The sequence below is a fragment of the Pyxicephalus adspersus genome, chromosome 5 (genome assembly GCF_032062135.1).
Source record: "Pyxicephalus adspersus chromosome 5, UCB_Pads_2.0, whole genome shotgun sequence".
NCBI classification, from domain to species: domain Eukaryota; kingdom Metazoa; phylum Chordata; class Amphibia; order Anura; family Pyxicephalidae; genus Pyxicephalus; species Pyxicephalus adspersus.
This window is the reverse complement of record NC_092862.1, coordinates 28,625,115-28,644,735: the sequence shown is the minus strand read 5'-3', so window position 1 is coordinate 28,644,735 and position 19,621 is coordinate 28,625,115. Positions and strand designations below refer to the sequence as shown.

The window sequence follows — 19,621 nt, the reverse complement described above, 5'->3', positions numbered from 1 at the left end:
AACGTACTCCCTAGAAAGTCCAAGACTCCAGATCTGCTTTACCACCCCATCCTAACCACTGCTGTAACTCCTATAGAGGCACATATCTATATTTCACATATATTTTGGGAATGCCCCCTTTTTGAAAGAGTTCTGGAAATCTGAGAACTATATCTGCCATAAATTTAAAGGGAAAACCTTAAAAAAACAATATATCAGCTTACTAAATTTCATTCTATCAGGAAATATACAAATTTGCTATTGAATCAGTTTTCTAGATTTATTGAAAGCATGCAAATGTAAGAACTGACCTCCACTCTTTACAATGCCTTGGAAAAACGTACTCTTACTAGATAGACTGCCTAATATTGTAGGTCTCTGGGATCAGGGAATGCATTCTAGAAGAAAGGTGTTCTGTAGTATCTGACATTAAGAGGTTGGCAGGAGATACTTGAAGTCACTCTACCTGGACTGGTCTGCCTTTATCCCCTCCCCAGATAAAGTACACACACCCAGCCACCCATATGATCTAAAATTACCAATGATTTATTAGATTTTGCAGCCTTCTTCCACTAGCCCATTGTAGGTACGTATTGGGGTAGAGCCAGCACTGCAACTTACTAGTCTGGCTATGCAGTGCTCTGGTATGATATCTTTTTACTATCATTTTAATTTAGAAATGTGAGCAGCAGTAGAACCAGACACTTTCACAGGGCCTTGCATTTAAAGATGCTCTGATTTTGCCATCCAGCCACCCTATGCTTGCCCATTTTCCTGTACAACACATTCAATAGCGGACTGTTCACTGACTTCCCAATATATCCCACCCCTTGTAAGCCAACTTGGTAACCAGATCATTAATGTTATTCACTTGATTTATTAATGTTCTTTATGGTATTGGCTTATTAGTCCATATCTTATGCTCTGCCCTTTTTACAGCTTGAAATGAACACAAGTTTTATAGTGTTATTTAGGGCTTTGTGGTCTAGGCAAATCCTATGCATGTTTTTTTTTTTTATTGCTGTGACAAAGGCATTTACTTCAGGCTTAACAGTTTTACAGTTTTGACAACCCCCAATTCTAACCTTGTGATACAGATTTGTAAGTCTTTTAGTTCACTATGAGGAAGATAAACTGTATGGCACATGAATGTGCCTTTTAACATTTTCCTACATACTATACAGTTTGTGTTAAGTTTAAGTCCAGACAAGCTGTGAGCCCTGCACTGGGTTAACCATGGGGTGGTAACAAAAAAGCATCAGCTCTTCTTATATATCAGTCAACAGGTGCATTCATTTTCTCTCCATTTGTGTATCTGTATACAGTGCCAATACAGTTCATATTCCCCCCCTATTGCAGTCTTTTTTTTTAATCCAATCAGGCTGGACAGATCTAATTATAGTTACAAAGGCAGATTTTGCTATTGGTAACCAATTCATTCAATATATTACATGAATCAGCTATGGGTGTCACAATAGGCTTCATATCTTTGAAGATAAATTTGTGACACATTTTAGACTTCTTTAGACCTGTTTTGTCATATGCATTTATTATGTGTGTGATTCTCCACCATCTTTGTATTTAAACAGTACCCACCTGGAAGCAGTGGGTGCGTTTCGCACTATATAGATATTGATTCAGCTATGAATTGTTATGGTTTCTAAACAATCCCTTGCATCTTCCAATATCAGTAGCTTTGCTTTTATAAATTGGCATATTGATCCATCTAGTTCTTTGGTAGTTTTGGAAGGTTTGTTTCAATTGCAGTGCTCTTATGAATCCGGTTATTGATAGAAGGGGACAGTCTCGGGCTGATAGTTTTGGGCTGGTAATTTGGTTGACCCTTATACCTTACAAAAATTGGATGGCATTATCTCTCTATGTATTGTAGGATGAACGGAGTTGCTTGTAGTCTTTGGCAGGGCCATATACTGCCCATATATCTGCATTTCTTTACAATAGGAAATTATTTGTTGGCTTCTCTTTTGATTTAAAGGGAAACTATATTGATTCTAAGTATTACTGTATTTAACTAAGTGGATTTTAAAGACTTTTCTGTAATATTTTTTATAGTCATTAGATTTGACAAAGATTGACGTAGAGAGGATACCAGTTTGACGATACATGGCACTCGTTTTGCAAATTTAGAGTTTTATTGAGATTCAGTAGCATCCTTTTTCTTTGTGAAATTCTGTTTCCCTCAACAATGCAATTAATTCCTTCAGTGCAGCTGTGTGCATAATTTAAACTTTAGCAATTTATTGCTGTAGCCCAGTAAGCATGAGAAGACAGCTGAAAGAAGTAAATATTCATATGCAATATTCCATATTTACTTGGCCGTGTTTTGAACATCAATACTACAATCCAAGAAAATCAATACTAAGCATTTTATATTGTCTTTACAGTGATTTTTGGAGGTAAGAGCATCACTTTTTTTTTTTAAACCTTTTATTATCCTCTGAAAGGATTACAAAATACTAATTCATGCTGAAGGGGTTTGTATGCCAGCAATCTTTACTTTCTGTTAAGGCAAGAGCTTTTCAGAGTTTATTATTCTTTATGCTTAATCTCCAGTGCACCATATAATATTTGATTGTAATACTTTGCTTAATATCTAGAGACCAACAGGTCACAGGAAATATGCTGCTACTATAAATTCTGCATATAACAGAAACATTCTTTTTTTAAGTTTTGTTGGGTCTGAGGTTGTTCCTGTGTTGATAAACTTTTACTATTGTGATGAAGTAGGCATCTCTATACTCCACTTCCACAATGCTTTGGAATAAATTTTTTAAAAGTCTCATGTTCCTGGTATAAAAAAACCCATCCCTACACACCATTATTGGTCAGGGAGATTGCCAAATGACCTAATAATATGCAAGGTGAAACTTGCACAGAAAAGCACCACAACCTGGGATAGTCTAAGAGACATTTGACCAGGCATAAATCATTGACATCGGACAAGTATGGGGTTGGCCAAATGATCATGAGTGTGGGGTTGATCTCACAAAAAATGTCAATGATTTAAAATGATACACATCATGACAATAGGACAAAGAAGTTTAGCTCCAGATTTTATTTAATGTGCAAGCAAAGTACGGGACAATAAAACCAATATATGTCCAGTACAGTCAGACCAGGACAGTATATAAACATGATATGAGTAGTATCACTCCTGCAGAATACAGCATGGATACAGTTGAAAGTCAGCATATTTGATTAGGTACTCTGACAGTCTTGCAGCCCTTTTCATGATTTAGAACACATTTAGATCCCCAAACATACACTGAATATGGTATATCTTTTGATGATGTATTTACAGCAATTTGTTTTCTAAGGAAAACGTCAGGGATTTTCAATATCCCTACAGGTTAAAGAGCCAATGTATAGATTACTGTACTGAAATCCATTCAAGCAAAACCAGTTTTTGTATCTTGATTAAATATTTTACCACTAGAAATATTAGTATTATGTACAGAATGCTTAGTACATTGTGTATGAATTCCTATTAAAATACAGAGTTGTGAGGATTCAATGTTGTAAGGTTTCTCAGGTGATTGATGATTTCCTTGGTGATTGGTGTACGCATGCTTCCTCGTATGGAAGTGGGTTGTAGGAGCAAATCTCCAGAAAAACTACATAAAGACAGATTTTCCCACTGAAGTTTCAGATTTGAATATGTTTACATAAGTAGTAAAGTATCATTTTGGGTAGAGTTTCAGATTGCAATATTATATTTATGATCACGTACCAACTGTAGAAAATGTACACACTGGGGTTGATAAATTAGTTAAATGCATAAGAAAAAAGCATCATAAGCTGCATTGATATTGCGATTCTTAATGCAAGATATTGTTTTTACAATAGTCACACCTTTTGGCACGTTTAATGGGCATAAGAAATGCATATCAAATGATGAAGGACTCCAGACACAGTCTAAAAGCCAGTGGCAATGCTTTAGTTTGCCTGAAATGGGCTTTGCATTCCAATACAAATCTAAAGGAATGCAAATCTCACTTGATGCAGGTCAAATAAAGGTCAGGAAGAGAGCTCCTGGAGGCAAAATACACCTGTCATAAAATTTTGAAACATATCAAACTGATGCCATCAAGCAAAGTCCACTGACACAGGCCCAAAATGTTTAGGAGTGCATGTCAACACACATTCACTTCTGCCTAGACATATGGCAAAGCACAAAAACAATAGTTTATAAAAGAGAAAAAGAATACAGTTTTTAGATAGATGCAGTAATAATACCATTCAGTTTTGTATTTAATTACAATGCAAACAAATGCCAGTGTGTATATCTCTTTGCATTGATAAAGGCAAGAGAGCTTTCATCTATGAATATATGCATATATGTACTGAACAAATTGAAATAACAAAAAAAAAACACAACATAGAGTTTTTATTTTGCCCAAAGCAGCCAGTGCCAGTCTTGGGTTTTTCAGTGTAATATATACACATTTTGTTATGGCACCTCCCTGTGGGAAAAGGGTTTTAAAGGGGATGAAAACGATTAACAGATGTGTATTGTAAAAACATTCTGTGCTCCCCTTGAATCTGGTTAGGTGGTATGGAGACTTAGTGGTTGTCTTGGTCAAGGATTCCTATCATCAGTCAGGATAAAATAATACAAAACAAAATGAGTATTTAGTACAGCATCCGCTGTCCCATTGTCAGTAGTAGGCTGGACATCAGCAGATTTAGGAGGGGAGGCTCTGCTGCTCATCTGCCCCTACTCAAACAGTGGGTAAGCAGCATTTACAAGGTTGAGAGAATAGGAAAAAAGTAAGTTATGCCCTAGATTCAAATTCAAGGGACTTAAAAAGTACCTAATGCCTTTTGTAGTCGTCATAGAGACAATCACTTTACAATAAATCTGCAGTCTTAAAGCTATACTCTATATATTTACATGTGCATGAGGTAAGTTTAAATAATTATATACATGGGACAGCCCTTTTTACTCATTATTTATGACAGCTGTGCTTCTAGTGCTTGTGCTTTAGAGTTTCCTTCTCTCAATGTAAATATGCGAGTCTGTTGAGGTTCAAAATGTGAAAACTGTGGACTTCTGTATACTAGGAATGATCAAATCAGGAGTAACTGTAGATGTAGGGATCTTGGTGCAAATTCTGGACTGAAGCCCTTATCAGTCTTTTTATTCTGCTATATCCTGCCATTGCCCCTATTAACATGTACTCCTCCACCAGCAGCTCCTTTACAGGCTTTACTGTCTAGGCATAAAACCCAGTTATTCGTGGTATGTCTGCGGAGCTGGGAGATGTCTGAGGATCGCACAAATGTGTAGATTTGTAAGGCTAACACCTTGGCCCTGATTTAATAAAGTTCTCTAAGGCTTGGGAGAATACACTTTGATCAGTGAAGCTGGGTGATCCAGCAAACCTGAAATGGAACTAGTCCAGGATTCAAAATATTTGCTAGCAAATATCAAATGATTTTAAGAAATCCATTGTAGGTTTTTTAGATTACCCAGCTTCACTGAAGAAAGTGTATTCTCTCCAGCCTTGGAGAGATTTAGTAAATCAGGACCCTTGTGTCCACTGCACTTGGCATACTATCTGATGCCACGACCAAGGTCGGGTAATGCATGCGTGTTCCCATACTATATGCTGACCCAACATGTCCTTACACTTTGCTGCAATGAATCCTTTCCAGAAGGGAAGTCTTCCACTGTTGGTGGCAACTTGAATAACCATTCCTACACTGCAAAAGGGGAAATCAAAATGTGCAGGAATATCCACCAGACACTTTAACTAAATTAGTTATGGCATAGCGAATCAGGCTAACTGCACATTTTGGAAATCCTACATGAACACTAACATGTGAATACTGCAATTTTATACCATAAACAGTAAAGTTTGTAGGAAGAGTAATATATCTAACCATTTACCTGGCTGGACATGCAGGTACAATGTTACTGGCCTACGGAACCTGTGTTCTCCTCTATGGGTCATAAATAAAGGTTGGCATCCAATGACTATGGGCACCTTTTGGTCCATGGTCTATGTATGAAGGTTTTTAATACTACAAAAAATACTGATATCTCATAAATTCTGGGATTTTATCCAGTACTATTTTCTTTTTAAATGGCTGCAACTCTGCCAAACCTTATATGTAACCTATTAATGGACCATTTAACTACAATTTTTACTGGCTCCTAGGGCAAGCCTTGTACTCGTGGCTTCTGGAACAATCATAGAACCTTAATATTGTTTAAATCTGAACTCCAAGAAACAAAAATACACAATTAGGATACATATATAGTAGCAGTTTTACCTGTAAAAAAATGCGTAGCTCTGTCCATCCAGCTGTAAGATATACCCATCCTGACCAGACAGCGGAGGAAATACATTTGTGTCCTCATGACACTGTCAAGAACAAGCTCCTTCATGTTAATTCTGCCCCTCAAAATATTAAAACTGAATAGGCTGCAACCTAATCCAGACACCGTTATATTGAGTGACAGTATATCTTTTGTGACAGTGTTTTCCTTAAGAATAAATAAAGCTGAAATTCACACCTCTGATTGGACGACCTGTTTGCCTATTGATGTGTTGTCTGTGGACAAATATTACAGAAAGTCTTAAACAGCTATAATAAACAGATTTACAAAAAAAATGTAAATCAACTGTATAAAACAAGAAAGGTCAACCCAATTAAACAGTGACAGGACCAAAATACTTTTCTGTAAATTAAAAGGTTCAGTTACATTTAAATATATATACAGGTATGGGAAACTGGTATTCAGAGAGACAGGTATAAGTATTCATGTGCTATTCCCTATATTCAATAAAGGTTTACAAACTGATGCTTAAGTGTTGATGTTCCATAATGTGTCTATAAATAAATGCCACAATCACTTGAAACACACAAATGTATGTATGCATTCACTAACAAAAATAATAAAGTTATTAGACTCAGCAATAAGAGTTAGTAATATACACACAGCGCCATGAGGAGATGAAGGCAGAACCAAATGTTGAGCTGCTGATGATCATGAATTATTAAGGCTAGATTGACATCTAGACATTTTGCTAAAATCAACAGAAGCACAAACAAATGCATGACACCTGTTCAAATGTGTTTCCAGTTCAGGTGTGTCTACAAACAGGTTAAAATGCAGACCAGTTTCATTTAATCCCTTACTACATACAGCAGGAATGATCCCTTTAATCCTGGGGAAAGTAGATGACCTTACTACATCTTGATTGTACACTGGCCTAAGTTAGGGGGAGGCATGAGGCATCTCACATTCCACATGCACTAAACTGAATGAGTTCACTACATGTAACATGCCTAATATGAACTGACAGCAACAATCAGTGAAGGCATCAAAGATATCTTATCCTGCCTCAAACAAAGATTTACACCAAGACTGAGACATGGAGGCTTGCCGATTTGATTACCAAAATGTGTCTTACACTAGCACAAGTTATGAGCAAAAGGCAGTGCGGAACTGCTGATGGTCCTTTGTTACTCACTTTTTCTGCCCATCGTGTAAGGCTGAATGAAAAGCACCTCACCAAGGTGGCATTCATGAAGCCATTGCAGCACTAAATCAAATTCATGAATGTATTGAAAGAGAAAAGCAGCATCATTTAAGCCTGCTAGTGGAGTCTTCCTAGAATTTTGTTCTCAGACGGTTGCTGTGTCATTTAATGTGATACATCTAAACTCAATGAAACTCTATTAGACAAAAACAAGCCATTGGCCTCCAATAGGATTGTGCAGGCTGTTCACCAAACCATTCTAGGCAGAACTAGGTTAAAAGTAAAGGGCTTTCATATGATACTGTTGAGATTCAATTAAATGTTCATGAAGGCTGCATTACACGGGATGGGTGACAACACTTTTCAGAGTCTTTTTCGACATACGGACAACTCCTAGATACAAACGGGATTCCCCGCTTGCTTGTGTGCAGGTCAGAGGCGGGATGGGGGGGGGGGGGGGGGGGGGGGGGGGGGGTAGGGCGTCTGTTTGCATGTCTTGCAGAAGAATTTTTTTGCTAAAAACAGTTGAGGTTGTCGGTGATCTTAAGAGCTGAGCTGATCTGATCTGTATATCTTGTAATTCTTTAATGACCAAGACAAACTCTGCAGCCATTTCTTTTTTGCATATCAAAGCACAGCTTGCTCCAGAAGTTAATGAATGTTAAGTTTTTTTTTTTTTTGCTTTGTGATTAACTCATAGTGAGGATTTTATACAGTAACTGACACCACACTGCCTAATATGTTAACACAAACATCTGTCCTAATGGCATTTAATAAAATAATGTACCTGTTTCGACCTACATACAAATTCAACTTAAGAACAAACCTACAGTCCCTTTCATGTAGGTAACCCGGGGACTACCTGTATTCTGTTCTATTGCTCTACCATCCTCCTGTTATTTGGATAAGCATGTTCAAACTGCATTTAGTGACAATAATTTCTAAGCATTATACTTGCAGCTGCATGAATGATATGTGGTCAATGATGTGTAAAAAGACACAGAATTCGATCACAGGTCCTCTGCGCCACAGCCATGCCAGAAGGGGTAATGCAAGCCACAGTGTGCCCACTCCACTGCTTATCTATGGTATATTTTACACCAAATCCGCTCATATAATGTACACCTATACTAAGAGATAAAAAATGTGGTGCCGTTTTTTGTCTCCTCCTTGCCTTTTTCTTTCAGGAAATTCTAGTGACCTGGCTAGATGTGGATGAAATTTGGAAATACATTCAAGAAACATTAGTAACAAACTTGTAAGTCACATTAGTTGGATTGCAAATATAAGGGGGTCAGTGTGACAGCAGGGCATCTTCAGGAGGAAAGGTCAGCTGCTGAAGTTTTCATGTTTCTCTCATGACAGAAAGCAAACATTCTAACCGTCTTGTGTTAATGTAAAAAAGCAATTTGTCAATCAAACATATAGTGCTCATCTAAATTTGTCCTATATAGCAGAAGGTCTCTATTAAACAGGCTAGGTTTTAGATCCCAATAAAAACATTTTTTGAAGACCCATAACCTGTAACAAAACTTTTAATAACTTGGTTAGCTCCTATATATAAGAATTATTTAAATATCAATGAGTGCGAAGTCCCTTGTGCTGGGCACAAGCATACTTGTGCTAGTTTATGACTCTTTGTCTTTAACAATCCGAGTAAAGGATTTGGAACAAGTATACAGATCAGGCAGTTTCGACTTTCCTGGTTTGCATAATTGTTTTGGGAGAAGCTACTAAAAGTTCAGAATGGAGCAATTTGACCATGACAGGTTCAGTGTAGGAAAGATCCATTGTCTGGAAACCACAGATTTGAATTGTACTACAGATCCCATATCTGTATATTAAAATACATTGTATATATACAGGCAATTCTTAAAATTGTACCTTTAGTCAGTATTGTAAGTACCTAAAAGCTCATCCAGTTCAGGGTGATGTTTTTTTGGCAATATACCAGCTACATATAAAAAAATAAATGGCACATAAAAAATAAAATTATAAGGTATCTGGAACCAATCCCATGGCTTTCATGCAACAGGGAGACAGTCCTTTGTCTGAGTAAAGATGTGCTTTCTCTTCAATCCATTACTAATTAGGGTAAGTAAAAGACCCGGAAAAGGATTGTGCTATGTCAGATATAAATGCTTGCCACCATACCTTCTAAAGTCTAGTGAATTCTCCATTTTGTTGGAGATCACCAATACTTTCATAGTCACTTTCAGCATGTGGGGGAACCCCCTGGCCAGCATTACAGAATGTAGTAGTCCTGTCCTCTTCTCGACATATCGTTGTGATGGCTTCATACTCTGGATCAAGTCCACCATTCATGATGTCCCCTGGGAGTGGCAAGCCAATGAGATTTGGGCTTTTGTCAATGTCTCTGACTGCAGCATATGTCCCATTGCAAGCAGTGGGTGATATCTGAACATCCTGGATATAGGAATAATGAGAGATATCTTCTTGATGCCTTCGCGATTGTCCACTCCTGGAAACTCTTGAGTACATTGCAGAAATCTAAAAGAGAAACAAACAAGGAATGGTTCCAATATGACAAAAGTAAAGAATACAGCATATAAAGCTTGCATCTCAGTTATAATATCATATTGCTAAGCATTACTATTAGTTCAAGAGTCAAGAGATATGTTTTTAAAGTAAACAAGTACTATGACCACACTAGGCAAAGTAACGGGTTCACTTTGCTAGAGGGACCATACTTTAGGTTCCTGTATTTTTTGGAACTTATTTTATTGCAACTTTAACAACTATATGCGTGTTTGTGTATGTATATATATATATATATATATATGTATGTATGTATATCTCCCATATCTGTCCATGGATTTAGTAAATAACTGCTCAAGCACCAGATGCAAAACTGTGGGGCATGAGGCTTGCCTAGTGTTATTCTTTACCACAAAGTAGAGAATAACACTCAATGATGTGGTTTTAGCAAGTATAACCTAGAGGAGTGGGGACAGGGGTAGATGGCTGGGTACATAGTAAGATAGGAACAAGGTCTGAATTTGCCTCTAGGCCTGTTACACCTGTAGCGGCATCACTCGTCCTGGGGTTACCAAGATATAGATATAGCCCATCATCCTCCAAGTCCATTTACAGATTGTTATTTTTTTTTTTACCAAGCTGAAATTTTACTAAAAATATATGCTTGCGGGGTCACTTTATATCATGACAAATGTCCAGCCGTTAGAGACAAACTATATTTGTATAAGAAACATAACTTCATATGCATACAGAATATCGTTTCTTGTGGTTTTCTGACTAGCAGGCGTCAGTCTACACTGACATTTTCAAAGGGGACAATGATGAAACATAAGCAGCTCTCTAACCAGTGTTAGTCTTAGACCAGAATTACAGTGCTGGTACAATCTACAGAAATTCCTAGCAGAGACCCCAGACAATCACTATGTGGGAAGGCTTCCACTTTATTCTTGAAAAATCTACTAAAAACCCCAAAATAAAATTACGTTTTCCAATATTAGTTTTATATATTGGTAACAACAGCAGTCTACAAAACTACTTGAGGCATGTGATGTAAGCATACCTACAGAAGTTACAAATATTTTGGAACTTGTATATTTTAGTCATGAAATTCTCTGTTGAAACAATAACAGCCATTCTATGATTTATCTGTCTATTGTATGAAACCGATACAGCTAAAAGACGTGCACTTGACAACTCCGGTGATCAAACATGTCATAGATCTACTGTATTACACAGCTGTGACTGTATGAAGACTGCTTGCAGCCAGGTAAGATGGCTTAATTCAAAGAACAGAATTCCCCAGGGCTGCTGAGGGGATTAATATGTTAATACATACGTCATCTTCTGTCAGGCATGGGTCTTCTTCTCGAGATTTGTAGGATACGCAACTTTGTCTCTAAAAGAAAAGAAAAGAAGGATCAATACATGTGTCTATACCGTGAAGAGAGCACTATTTAATCTAACTGGAATCCTCTTGGGTTATTGTCCATGGTCTCCGGAACAAAGACCTGACTTTTACCCGCTAATGGGGAGTGATTATGTAAATGAAGCTGGCAAAGAACATAGGAAGCCTTCATACATACACGGTATCAAAAGATCAGGGAACTAAGAACTAATGGGAATTCATAATAACATGGCGTATAATGGTGTAACCTTGGGGCTCTATTTATAAAACAGGCTATCTGACATTCCTTTAAACCTTCTCTCATGGGAATCAATTACTGTTATTAAAACACATGGACCTGGAAGATAACCACGTATGGAATGTTTGAAGGGATATCAGATTCCCTGTTTTATAACTAGAGCCTATAGTGTTCAGAGATTATTTGTTACAATCCTGATGATGACAACTCACCTGTGACTGGATCATAAATTTGCACACTTACACAAGGATGGACATGAAATTGTGCAAACATACAAAGGGTACCACCACACCCCCTTTTCCCCAGCTGAATGGGGCCAAAACTGCTATGCTCTTCATTAATACCCGTGGTCTGGAATATTTTCAGGTGCCCCTGATCTGTAACACCAGTATTGCTGACATGCCAATCCAAATCAAGTTATTAAGTAACACTCTGCTGTTTCCTTTCGGGGAGTAGAAGAGAAGAGGCAGTGAAGAACAGTGGTAGATCGTCAAAATGGGGGGTAGCTATCCACTGACCATAGATGTGACCATATCTTCATTTAACTGGTTGATATGCCATTTCCTATTACAAAAAATGTAATGGGACTTCTTGTACGGGAGGACATACCATCGAGGTGACCCTTAAATAAAAAAAAATCCTAAAAATGATTTTCTTCAAGAAGTTGTTTAGAAAGGATGCCGACTGCATCAGACTGGTACTTTAAGAAATGTCTACAAAACTTTAATTGACTAGGATTATATTAAATTGGTATCAACATTAAAAAAATATATTATTATTCCTAATATCTTATTACTTTCCAGAAAACAAAGGGACATTTTAGACTGAAAAGCATAACTTTATTGGTTTGTAAAATGTCAAAGCTAACAGCAAATTATTCACATCTTACACAAAGTCCCAGGGTCTGCACAACTGACTGGTTCTTTGCACTTCTTCTAGACTGATCTATGGTGTGCAATGAACTGCATGAGATTGCCTGGATTCCAGATGTGATACTGGATAAACAGAACCAATCTGTAAATACTTGCCTTGTCATCCTGGCTGGCTCCCTCCAAGTTCCCTTCTTGGTCCAGTTTCTCTTCCTCCAGTTCTTTGCCTTGTACATTTTCATTCTCGTCCAATAGTTTCTTAGGCAGTGGTGGGGGAACATCATCATCTTGAGATGTTGGTGTGCTAGCTGCGCTCTGGGTATTGATGCTCTGTCTGCTCTTTCTATTATGGTCCACTGAGGCGTATTCCACTGCAGGCTGCATTTTACTCTCCGGGATTACCGGACTCAGCTGAGCTGCATTCATGGTGAGATTTCGGTCTTCAGAACTGGCCGAAGAACTAATATCCTTCAATTCTTTCACAGTCTCATAAAGACAGTCTTCTATGATGTTGTCATGGGATGAGCTGTCCTTCAGAACTTCATATGGCCCTTCATTATAAAGAGGGGCGTCATTTTCTAGGCTTCCTGAGGATAGGACAGATTCCCTGTTGTCAGGAGGGATCTGTGGAAGCTCTCTGGTTTGAGGACATCTTATAGATTTCCCTGTAAATTCCTGAGTGTCACACAGGTCAGGAAGAGAGCTCTGAACGTCTTCATAAGTCGGAACACAGGTAGCTGCACTGTCCTCAGAGACTGGAAGAAAAAAAAAATATAGGTGGGTTAAACCTATAAAGCAATAAGCAGAATATAATTAGACATTTTACAATAGTGAAATCAGGAAAGTGCCCATTGTTAGGTTGCCAATTATCTTCTGACAACTTTTATTTGCTATCCAGGACATTGCTGAAAGTTAAAGATGAACTCAAGATTTACTTGGTCTTCCATGGCTGTACAGGATCCACTCATGTACGGAAATTGCCTTGGAAGCTTGGCATTACAAGTAGAGTTTATCAGAACACTGACCAACTCTGACCATATCAAAGCTGCTCTATATACATTAATTGGAACATTAATCTGAATTTTTATGATAGGAACTATATCATGACCTGGAAAAAAGTATTCCTGCCCTGCCATGTTCTGATGTGTCACTTTGTCTTTAATCTTGGTTAAACCCCTGCTAGTCCGTGACATATTTACACATTGTTACATGGATATGTTCGTAAAAATATGGTCATGAAAATGGGCCTGTGTGATAAATGAATGGATTTGTTAAGTAACGATGTTATCAATTTCTGAGCATAATGAGAAGTGCTTAGTCAGTTGTGATGAAGGAAATATAGGGGTGGGCAATAAATAAGAAGTCTTTCAATGGCTTTATTATAAAATGTGTGCTAGCCAATTAGGTGGACAATGAATGGTTTACAGAGTGATAATTGTTGGTCATTAAAATATAAATTGTATGGAGTTAAAGTTGATGGCACATTTCCAGCAAATGGGACCAATAAATGTCAGCTTTTATCATTTTTGTAATAGTAGTATGAACTGCATTTTTTTCTTTGCTATGTAAGACCTTTTCTTGAAAGGACACACATAATATTTCATTATATAATCATACAGAATATTCATTTATCAAAGGTTTGAAACCCACATATTTTTTTTTTAAGTGTTATATACTGTATTGCTCCTAAAACAATACATCAATCCAGAGTGAACCAACACGCAAGAAGTGTAAAAAGCTTCTAAATGCGACCACATGGGACAATGTGTTAAGTATCAGCGGCGGCTGCAGTGACAACAGCTGGCTAGCAGGATATAGAAGAAGCAGATTAGCACAACAGGCCCATGCAATGCAGATGGTCTGAAATTGATGGATATTCATCTTAGCTGGCCTTTCTGTACTTTAGAGATTTGGGTTGTTGCATCACATAGGTTAGATGTTTACTGTAGTAATTGGACTCAGTAAGTAAAAATTATAAAAGCTGGAAAATAGAAAGTTAAAAAAACCTTTTTGAACTTATCCAATGATGCACTATGCTGGATCAGCTAAACAAAATGGCTGATTTCCCATTCTGCTATTACAACATGGCTATTTCAGAACACACAGTTGTGTTGCTTAGTAATATCCAGTAAGTATTACAGGTTTACACAGGGCAATCACTATTACAAACAATGGATTAGCTCAGATCAGGTCAGAGTTGGAAGCTGTCCTGGTACCTAAAGCTCTGAATATTCTGCCTTTGTCTGTAAATCTAATACACCAAAATCCTGGATAGTGTAACCACAAAAAATGTATATATATATATATATATATATATATATATTCTTAAGTTATACATACCGTCCCCCGTGCTGACAGCTCCATTTCTGTAACTGCTGGCTGGTGCCTCTGTCCCCAGGCTTGTCACAGAATGGCTGTGTGTCTCTTTGTCAGACGGCTGTTGGCAAAATACATACAATAATTACAATAGAATAACCAATAGGTGTAAAATCATTGTGACTGAACACTATGGTAATACAGCACAAAGCAGCAACCTCTTAGATTACATGATTACAAAATACGCACTCAATGTATTTAATTTCATTAAGTATGAGTATTCCCAAGCTAAGATACTTGTATCCCATGCCTATGACTCCTAATTATCATTGATAAATATCCACTAGACGGCAGTTGGCCTTTATGGGAATATACTATAATACCAGGCCAAGTTCCCAGCCTGCTATGTTCATGCTAAACGCGGGTAGAGAACTTTACAAGATATAACATTGTAGATTGTTGATCCAGGGAGAATCTGATTGCGGTTTGTTATTATGAAGTAATATTTTTGTTGTTTCAGAAAATTGGATAATGCTTTATAAGGGCCATTTGTTTTTCTCTGGTCTAATGCAGTTTTAAAGTTCTGACAATAAAAAGTTTCTAAGTCTATTTATGTTTGTCTTGGTCTTTTTTTCATTTCAATCAATGTTACTCATATTGGAGTAGCACAACCTAATAAAAGGGTTTTTCAAAGTATATTTTATAGAAGGTCTCCAATGCCTAATCACTAAAATTTGTATATTTCAGCCGGCTGCTTTCACAAATATAAAATGTTCGCGTGGTCGAGGAATAATTGAACACAGTAGAGCCGTAGATCACAGTAGAGAAATCTAACTGGATTCAGAAAGTCTGAGTTTGACAGTTACAGCACTGCTCAGCCTATCAAGCCTTTGGGTGATGACAGCTGGACTGGATAAACCATACTATACCTGTCATTAACAAGTATAGTGGGGGAAAGACAAGATTTTGTACCAGCACACTGATCAATAACCAAGAAAAAAACAAAAAAAAACAAATGTGTTTTGACCTATTGTTCAGGCATACTGTATTTAACATATAGGATGCCTCAACTAATCCAGCTGCCAGATGATGACACCTGTCACCATTCGGAATAGCTATGATTGGAATGGTCCGACCACTAGTAGCCAAGATTTACCTAAACCTAGTTCCACTTTATTATTTCAGTTCCGCTTTATCAGTTAAGTGCCAAAATCGAACAGCATATGGCTTGAAAACTTTAACAGTGTAATGCTCTTGCTATTTTTCTCAAAATGATATCTATCCACTTGGGTTTTAACAGGAAGTATAGGAACATCTTGTAAAAGCCAGACACCAACAAAGTTCCTGGATTATTAAGAAAAAAAAATTCAAGTTTGGGTGCACCGATCCTCCATGATGACCTCCAAATAATGAAAATATCTAGGAAAGATTCTTTTTTTATCCATGTACATGACTGGTTCTAATGGCAAAATTCAGAATATGACATATAAATGGAAACATCTGGTAAACGTACTGCATTCATCAGGTTTTCATGGTCCCCATTCTGATGCTTTGCCTTTTTACCTCTGTAAAATCAAAAAAAAAATTAATCAGCTACAAGAATATGATGCAAATGTCTAACTAGCCCCTATTACTATGACAAAACTATGACACAATACTAATACCAGGTAGAAACAATGAATCGTTTCACGTTCATCCTTTACATTTATAAATGTTATCATTTCAATTTTTGTAACACATACAAAAATATAAATGTTCCTCAACATAACCTCCAGAAACTTAATTTCTTTAGTATTCCAGGTGAACTTATACAGTAAATACCATTGCTTTTTTTATAATAACCAGGAAGACAAAACAACTTTGCTTACCCTTGTGTCACCAGTGCTCTTGCCAAGTTTGAATTTTTGGTTATTTCCCGATATGGTTGCCTGCATTTTCCGATAGCCTCTCTGTATATCAAGTTATGTCATTATTGCTAAGGCTTCCACAGCAGTTCTTTTCATGTGCGTTTCCTCTGGGCTATTCATAGTTTGATGGTAAGGATAGGAAGGTGGCACCCTCACCTAAAGGGGATGCCATTTTTAAAGCTATGCTTTAGCTATTGAGCCAGACTTATTTCGTGGCATCCAGCAACATCTAACTCCTTCCTCTCAAGCTTTATTTTATTACTTTTTTATTATTACAGGCCCTGACCTACCCATTTCATTTACTGGATTGCCATCTATCAATCATAATGGCTTAGCATCAAAATATGGCCGTTACCCAGGTCAGTCTGCATGAAAATGTACTCTACTTAGGAATGGCCTCTGCTCCTGATTAACACCTCCCCATTAAGGCATTATAAAATTTACATAGCTCCACCAGGAGTCAGCCCATTGCTTGCTTCAAGGATAAGGGATAATGAAAGGGTTCAGTGTGATGTAGGATGCTGTAATAATTTGGAAGCTATGTTCAGTAATCTGCCAGCACCACTGATAAGCTTTTTAAAGAAGAAATAAACATGTTGGTGAACGGTGAGCTTTTGCCATAATCAGCAATTATGCACTTGTCATCGATATGTTCTACAAAGGTGTCATCTTCACCACCGGCTCCAAGGCGGACTTCTGAGAAGACAGCAATCCTCTGTGGCCATTGATGATGTTACTCTTGTGCAGAAGTTACATTGTCCCTGGTGGCTAGCTCTGCATACGGCACCATTACACACAGCCGTACACTACCTGAGCCGTAACAGTGTAGCGCTACAACAAAAAATCACCAGAACCCAGGGCTTTGTTTATTATTTTGACAAAAGACATTGCATGTATCTTTTGTCAATTAGCTCTACCTTTTGGTGAGTTTGTATTTTTGACTTTAGGTCTGCTTTACCTGCCTGCAATACGCAGAGAAGGGTCCTAAGAAACCAGAAATTACATCAATGGGTTGAAAACATTTTTCTATAAAGATTTCATGAATATGTTTATAAACCAGTGAAGGAAAATTTCACCTCCACTAAATAGAAATTCATGAAAAAAGTTGATCCATCTTGACCTACAGAGTGGATGAAAACGACAATGGTAACTTTAATAAACATGAGATAATGGAAGTGTAAACCAGTATTAGGCTGGCCATTCCCTCAGGTCATGCGTTGAATTTCCAGGCCTTTTTTATGCATCATCACATTAGATGTGTTGATATTAATGTGTGAACCATGGCACGTTCTTATCATTGAAGAACTCACTGTAAACCATTAAAAATGTTGTTTTACCCTGAAGATGGATTGTGCAATGTTTTTTTAAAAATGGAGAAGACTCATTTATAAGTGATTTTACATAACATTCCCACAACTTTCACCCAAATTTTACATAATTTTGTTATATTATTATACTATAGGTTGGCCCCAATAAATGCAATTCCATTGACAGTGATCATAGCTATTCTAAAATTGTTCTGTTTCAGCTCTAATACACAGCTTGCGTTTGGGGCTGCTGTCAGACATTCTTTGCGTGACATCCATGTCTAGTCCTCCATACATAAGCAAGTGATGTGATCTCACCTGTCACAGCTAGAGCAGAGGAAGATCAGGATAGTGATGAAAAGAAAGTTTGATAGAAGAGCTAGGCCACCCCATACGAATAACAGGTTGTCTTCACTGCTGACCTCCCCGTTGACAACAGCCACAGCTTCCTGTATCAGCGGCGGCATTCTCAGCGGCTGGGTAAGTTATCAAGTGGCCTCATTTGTATATAGGGATTTTATTTCCTGTTTGCAAAAAATAAGGAAGAGATTACAACATGTACACAGGAAAGATGGCAACCCAACTTATCTAAAGAAAAATATAGCACTGGATTTACACTTAACTTATAAAATAAATGCAAAATAAATTAAAAGGTTGTTTAAATTAAAATGGAAATATAAAGGTTTTGATTAACCCTATTTTTAAAAAGATTCTCTGAATTCAAACCTTTTTTTTTCTTGTAGTTCAGTATTCAGACATAGCTGTAGTACACCGACTTTAAATGTCAGTTATCTAGGAACCCTGCTTCAGATCCAACAACTGCTATTCCCAAACACATCCATTACAGAACTTTGTTTTAAGGATTTTTTTTTTTTTTTTAGTTAACATACATACCCCATATGACGTATAAAATAAAGATTAAAACATGGTCTTTCCTGTTACTTACTGGAACTAGTAAATAAGGAATCTTTGCATGTAATAGATGTATATAATTAAAAAGAATAAAATCGTAAAAAAGGATTAATCATTGCTGTTTTAAAGACTTGGAGTCTGTATACCATCACATCACAATCGTCATTGTGGTTATAGTGAGTAATTCTGATATTGTTCTAGTTGCAATTTTGTGGACTATTAGGTACAGTATATATATATGTATGTATGTATGTATTTTTACCTTTGCAGCGCTAGGTCCAAGGTTTGAATCTCAGAAAATCTGCAAGGAGTTTGTATGGGTTTCCTACCAAATCCCAAAACATACTGTTAGGTAACCTTCTTCCCAATGTTAAAGACATATGGCTTTGGGATTTTGATATGGACATTAGATTGTGAGCCCCTTTGAGGGACAGGTAGTGACATGACTATGGACTTTGTAGAGCACTTATACAGCAACATCAACAATATACAGCACAGGGAAGGGTTAGTTAGAACAGTTTTTTTTATTGAGATATGCAATACCAATAGGAAGAAACCCCCTCCATACTGATGCTAGGGACAATGTGGTCACCAAGTAAGTAAATTAATGGTCTCCAACAGAGACATTACAGCAATAAAGTGGATGGAGAAGATTTGTGGGGGGGGGGGGGGGGG

General features: G+C 37.3%; 1 protein-coding gene across 6 annotated transcripts in view; it reads right to left on the bottom strand.

The window, feature by feature from the left end:
- Positions 1 to 3,040: 3,040 nt before the first annotated feature.
- The window catches only part of PAG1 (phosphoprotein membrane anchor with glycosphingolipid microdomains 1), a 120,150-nt gene continuing 103,569 nt past the window's right edge, over positions 3,041 to 19,621 (bottom strand). For all 6 annotated transcript variants that reach the window (XM_072411006.1, XM_072411002.1, XM_072411005.1 and 3 more), the window contains 6 exons: positions 18,353 to 18,558; positions 16,334 to 16,385; positions 14,845 to 14,941; positions 12,664 to 13,259; positions 11,329 to 11,388; positions 3,041 to 10,004 (listed from right to left, as the gene is read on the bottom strand). In XM_072411006.1, coding sequence (XP_072267107.1) covers positions 9,651 to 10,004; positions 11,329 to 11,388; positions 12,664 to 13,259; positions 14,845 to 14,941; positions 16,334 to 16,385; positions 18,353 to 18,501 — 1,308 coding nt within the window. In that variant the 5' untranslated portion in view covers positions 18,502 to 18,558 and the 3' untranslated portion in view covers positions 3,041 to 9,650. The remainder of the gene's footprint in view (positions 10,005 to 11,328; positions 11,389 to 12,663; positions 13,260 to 14,844; positions 14,942 to 16,333; positions 16,386 to 18,352; positions 18,559 to 19,621) is intronic.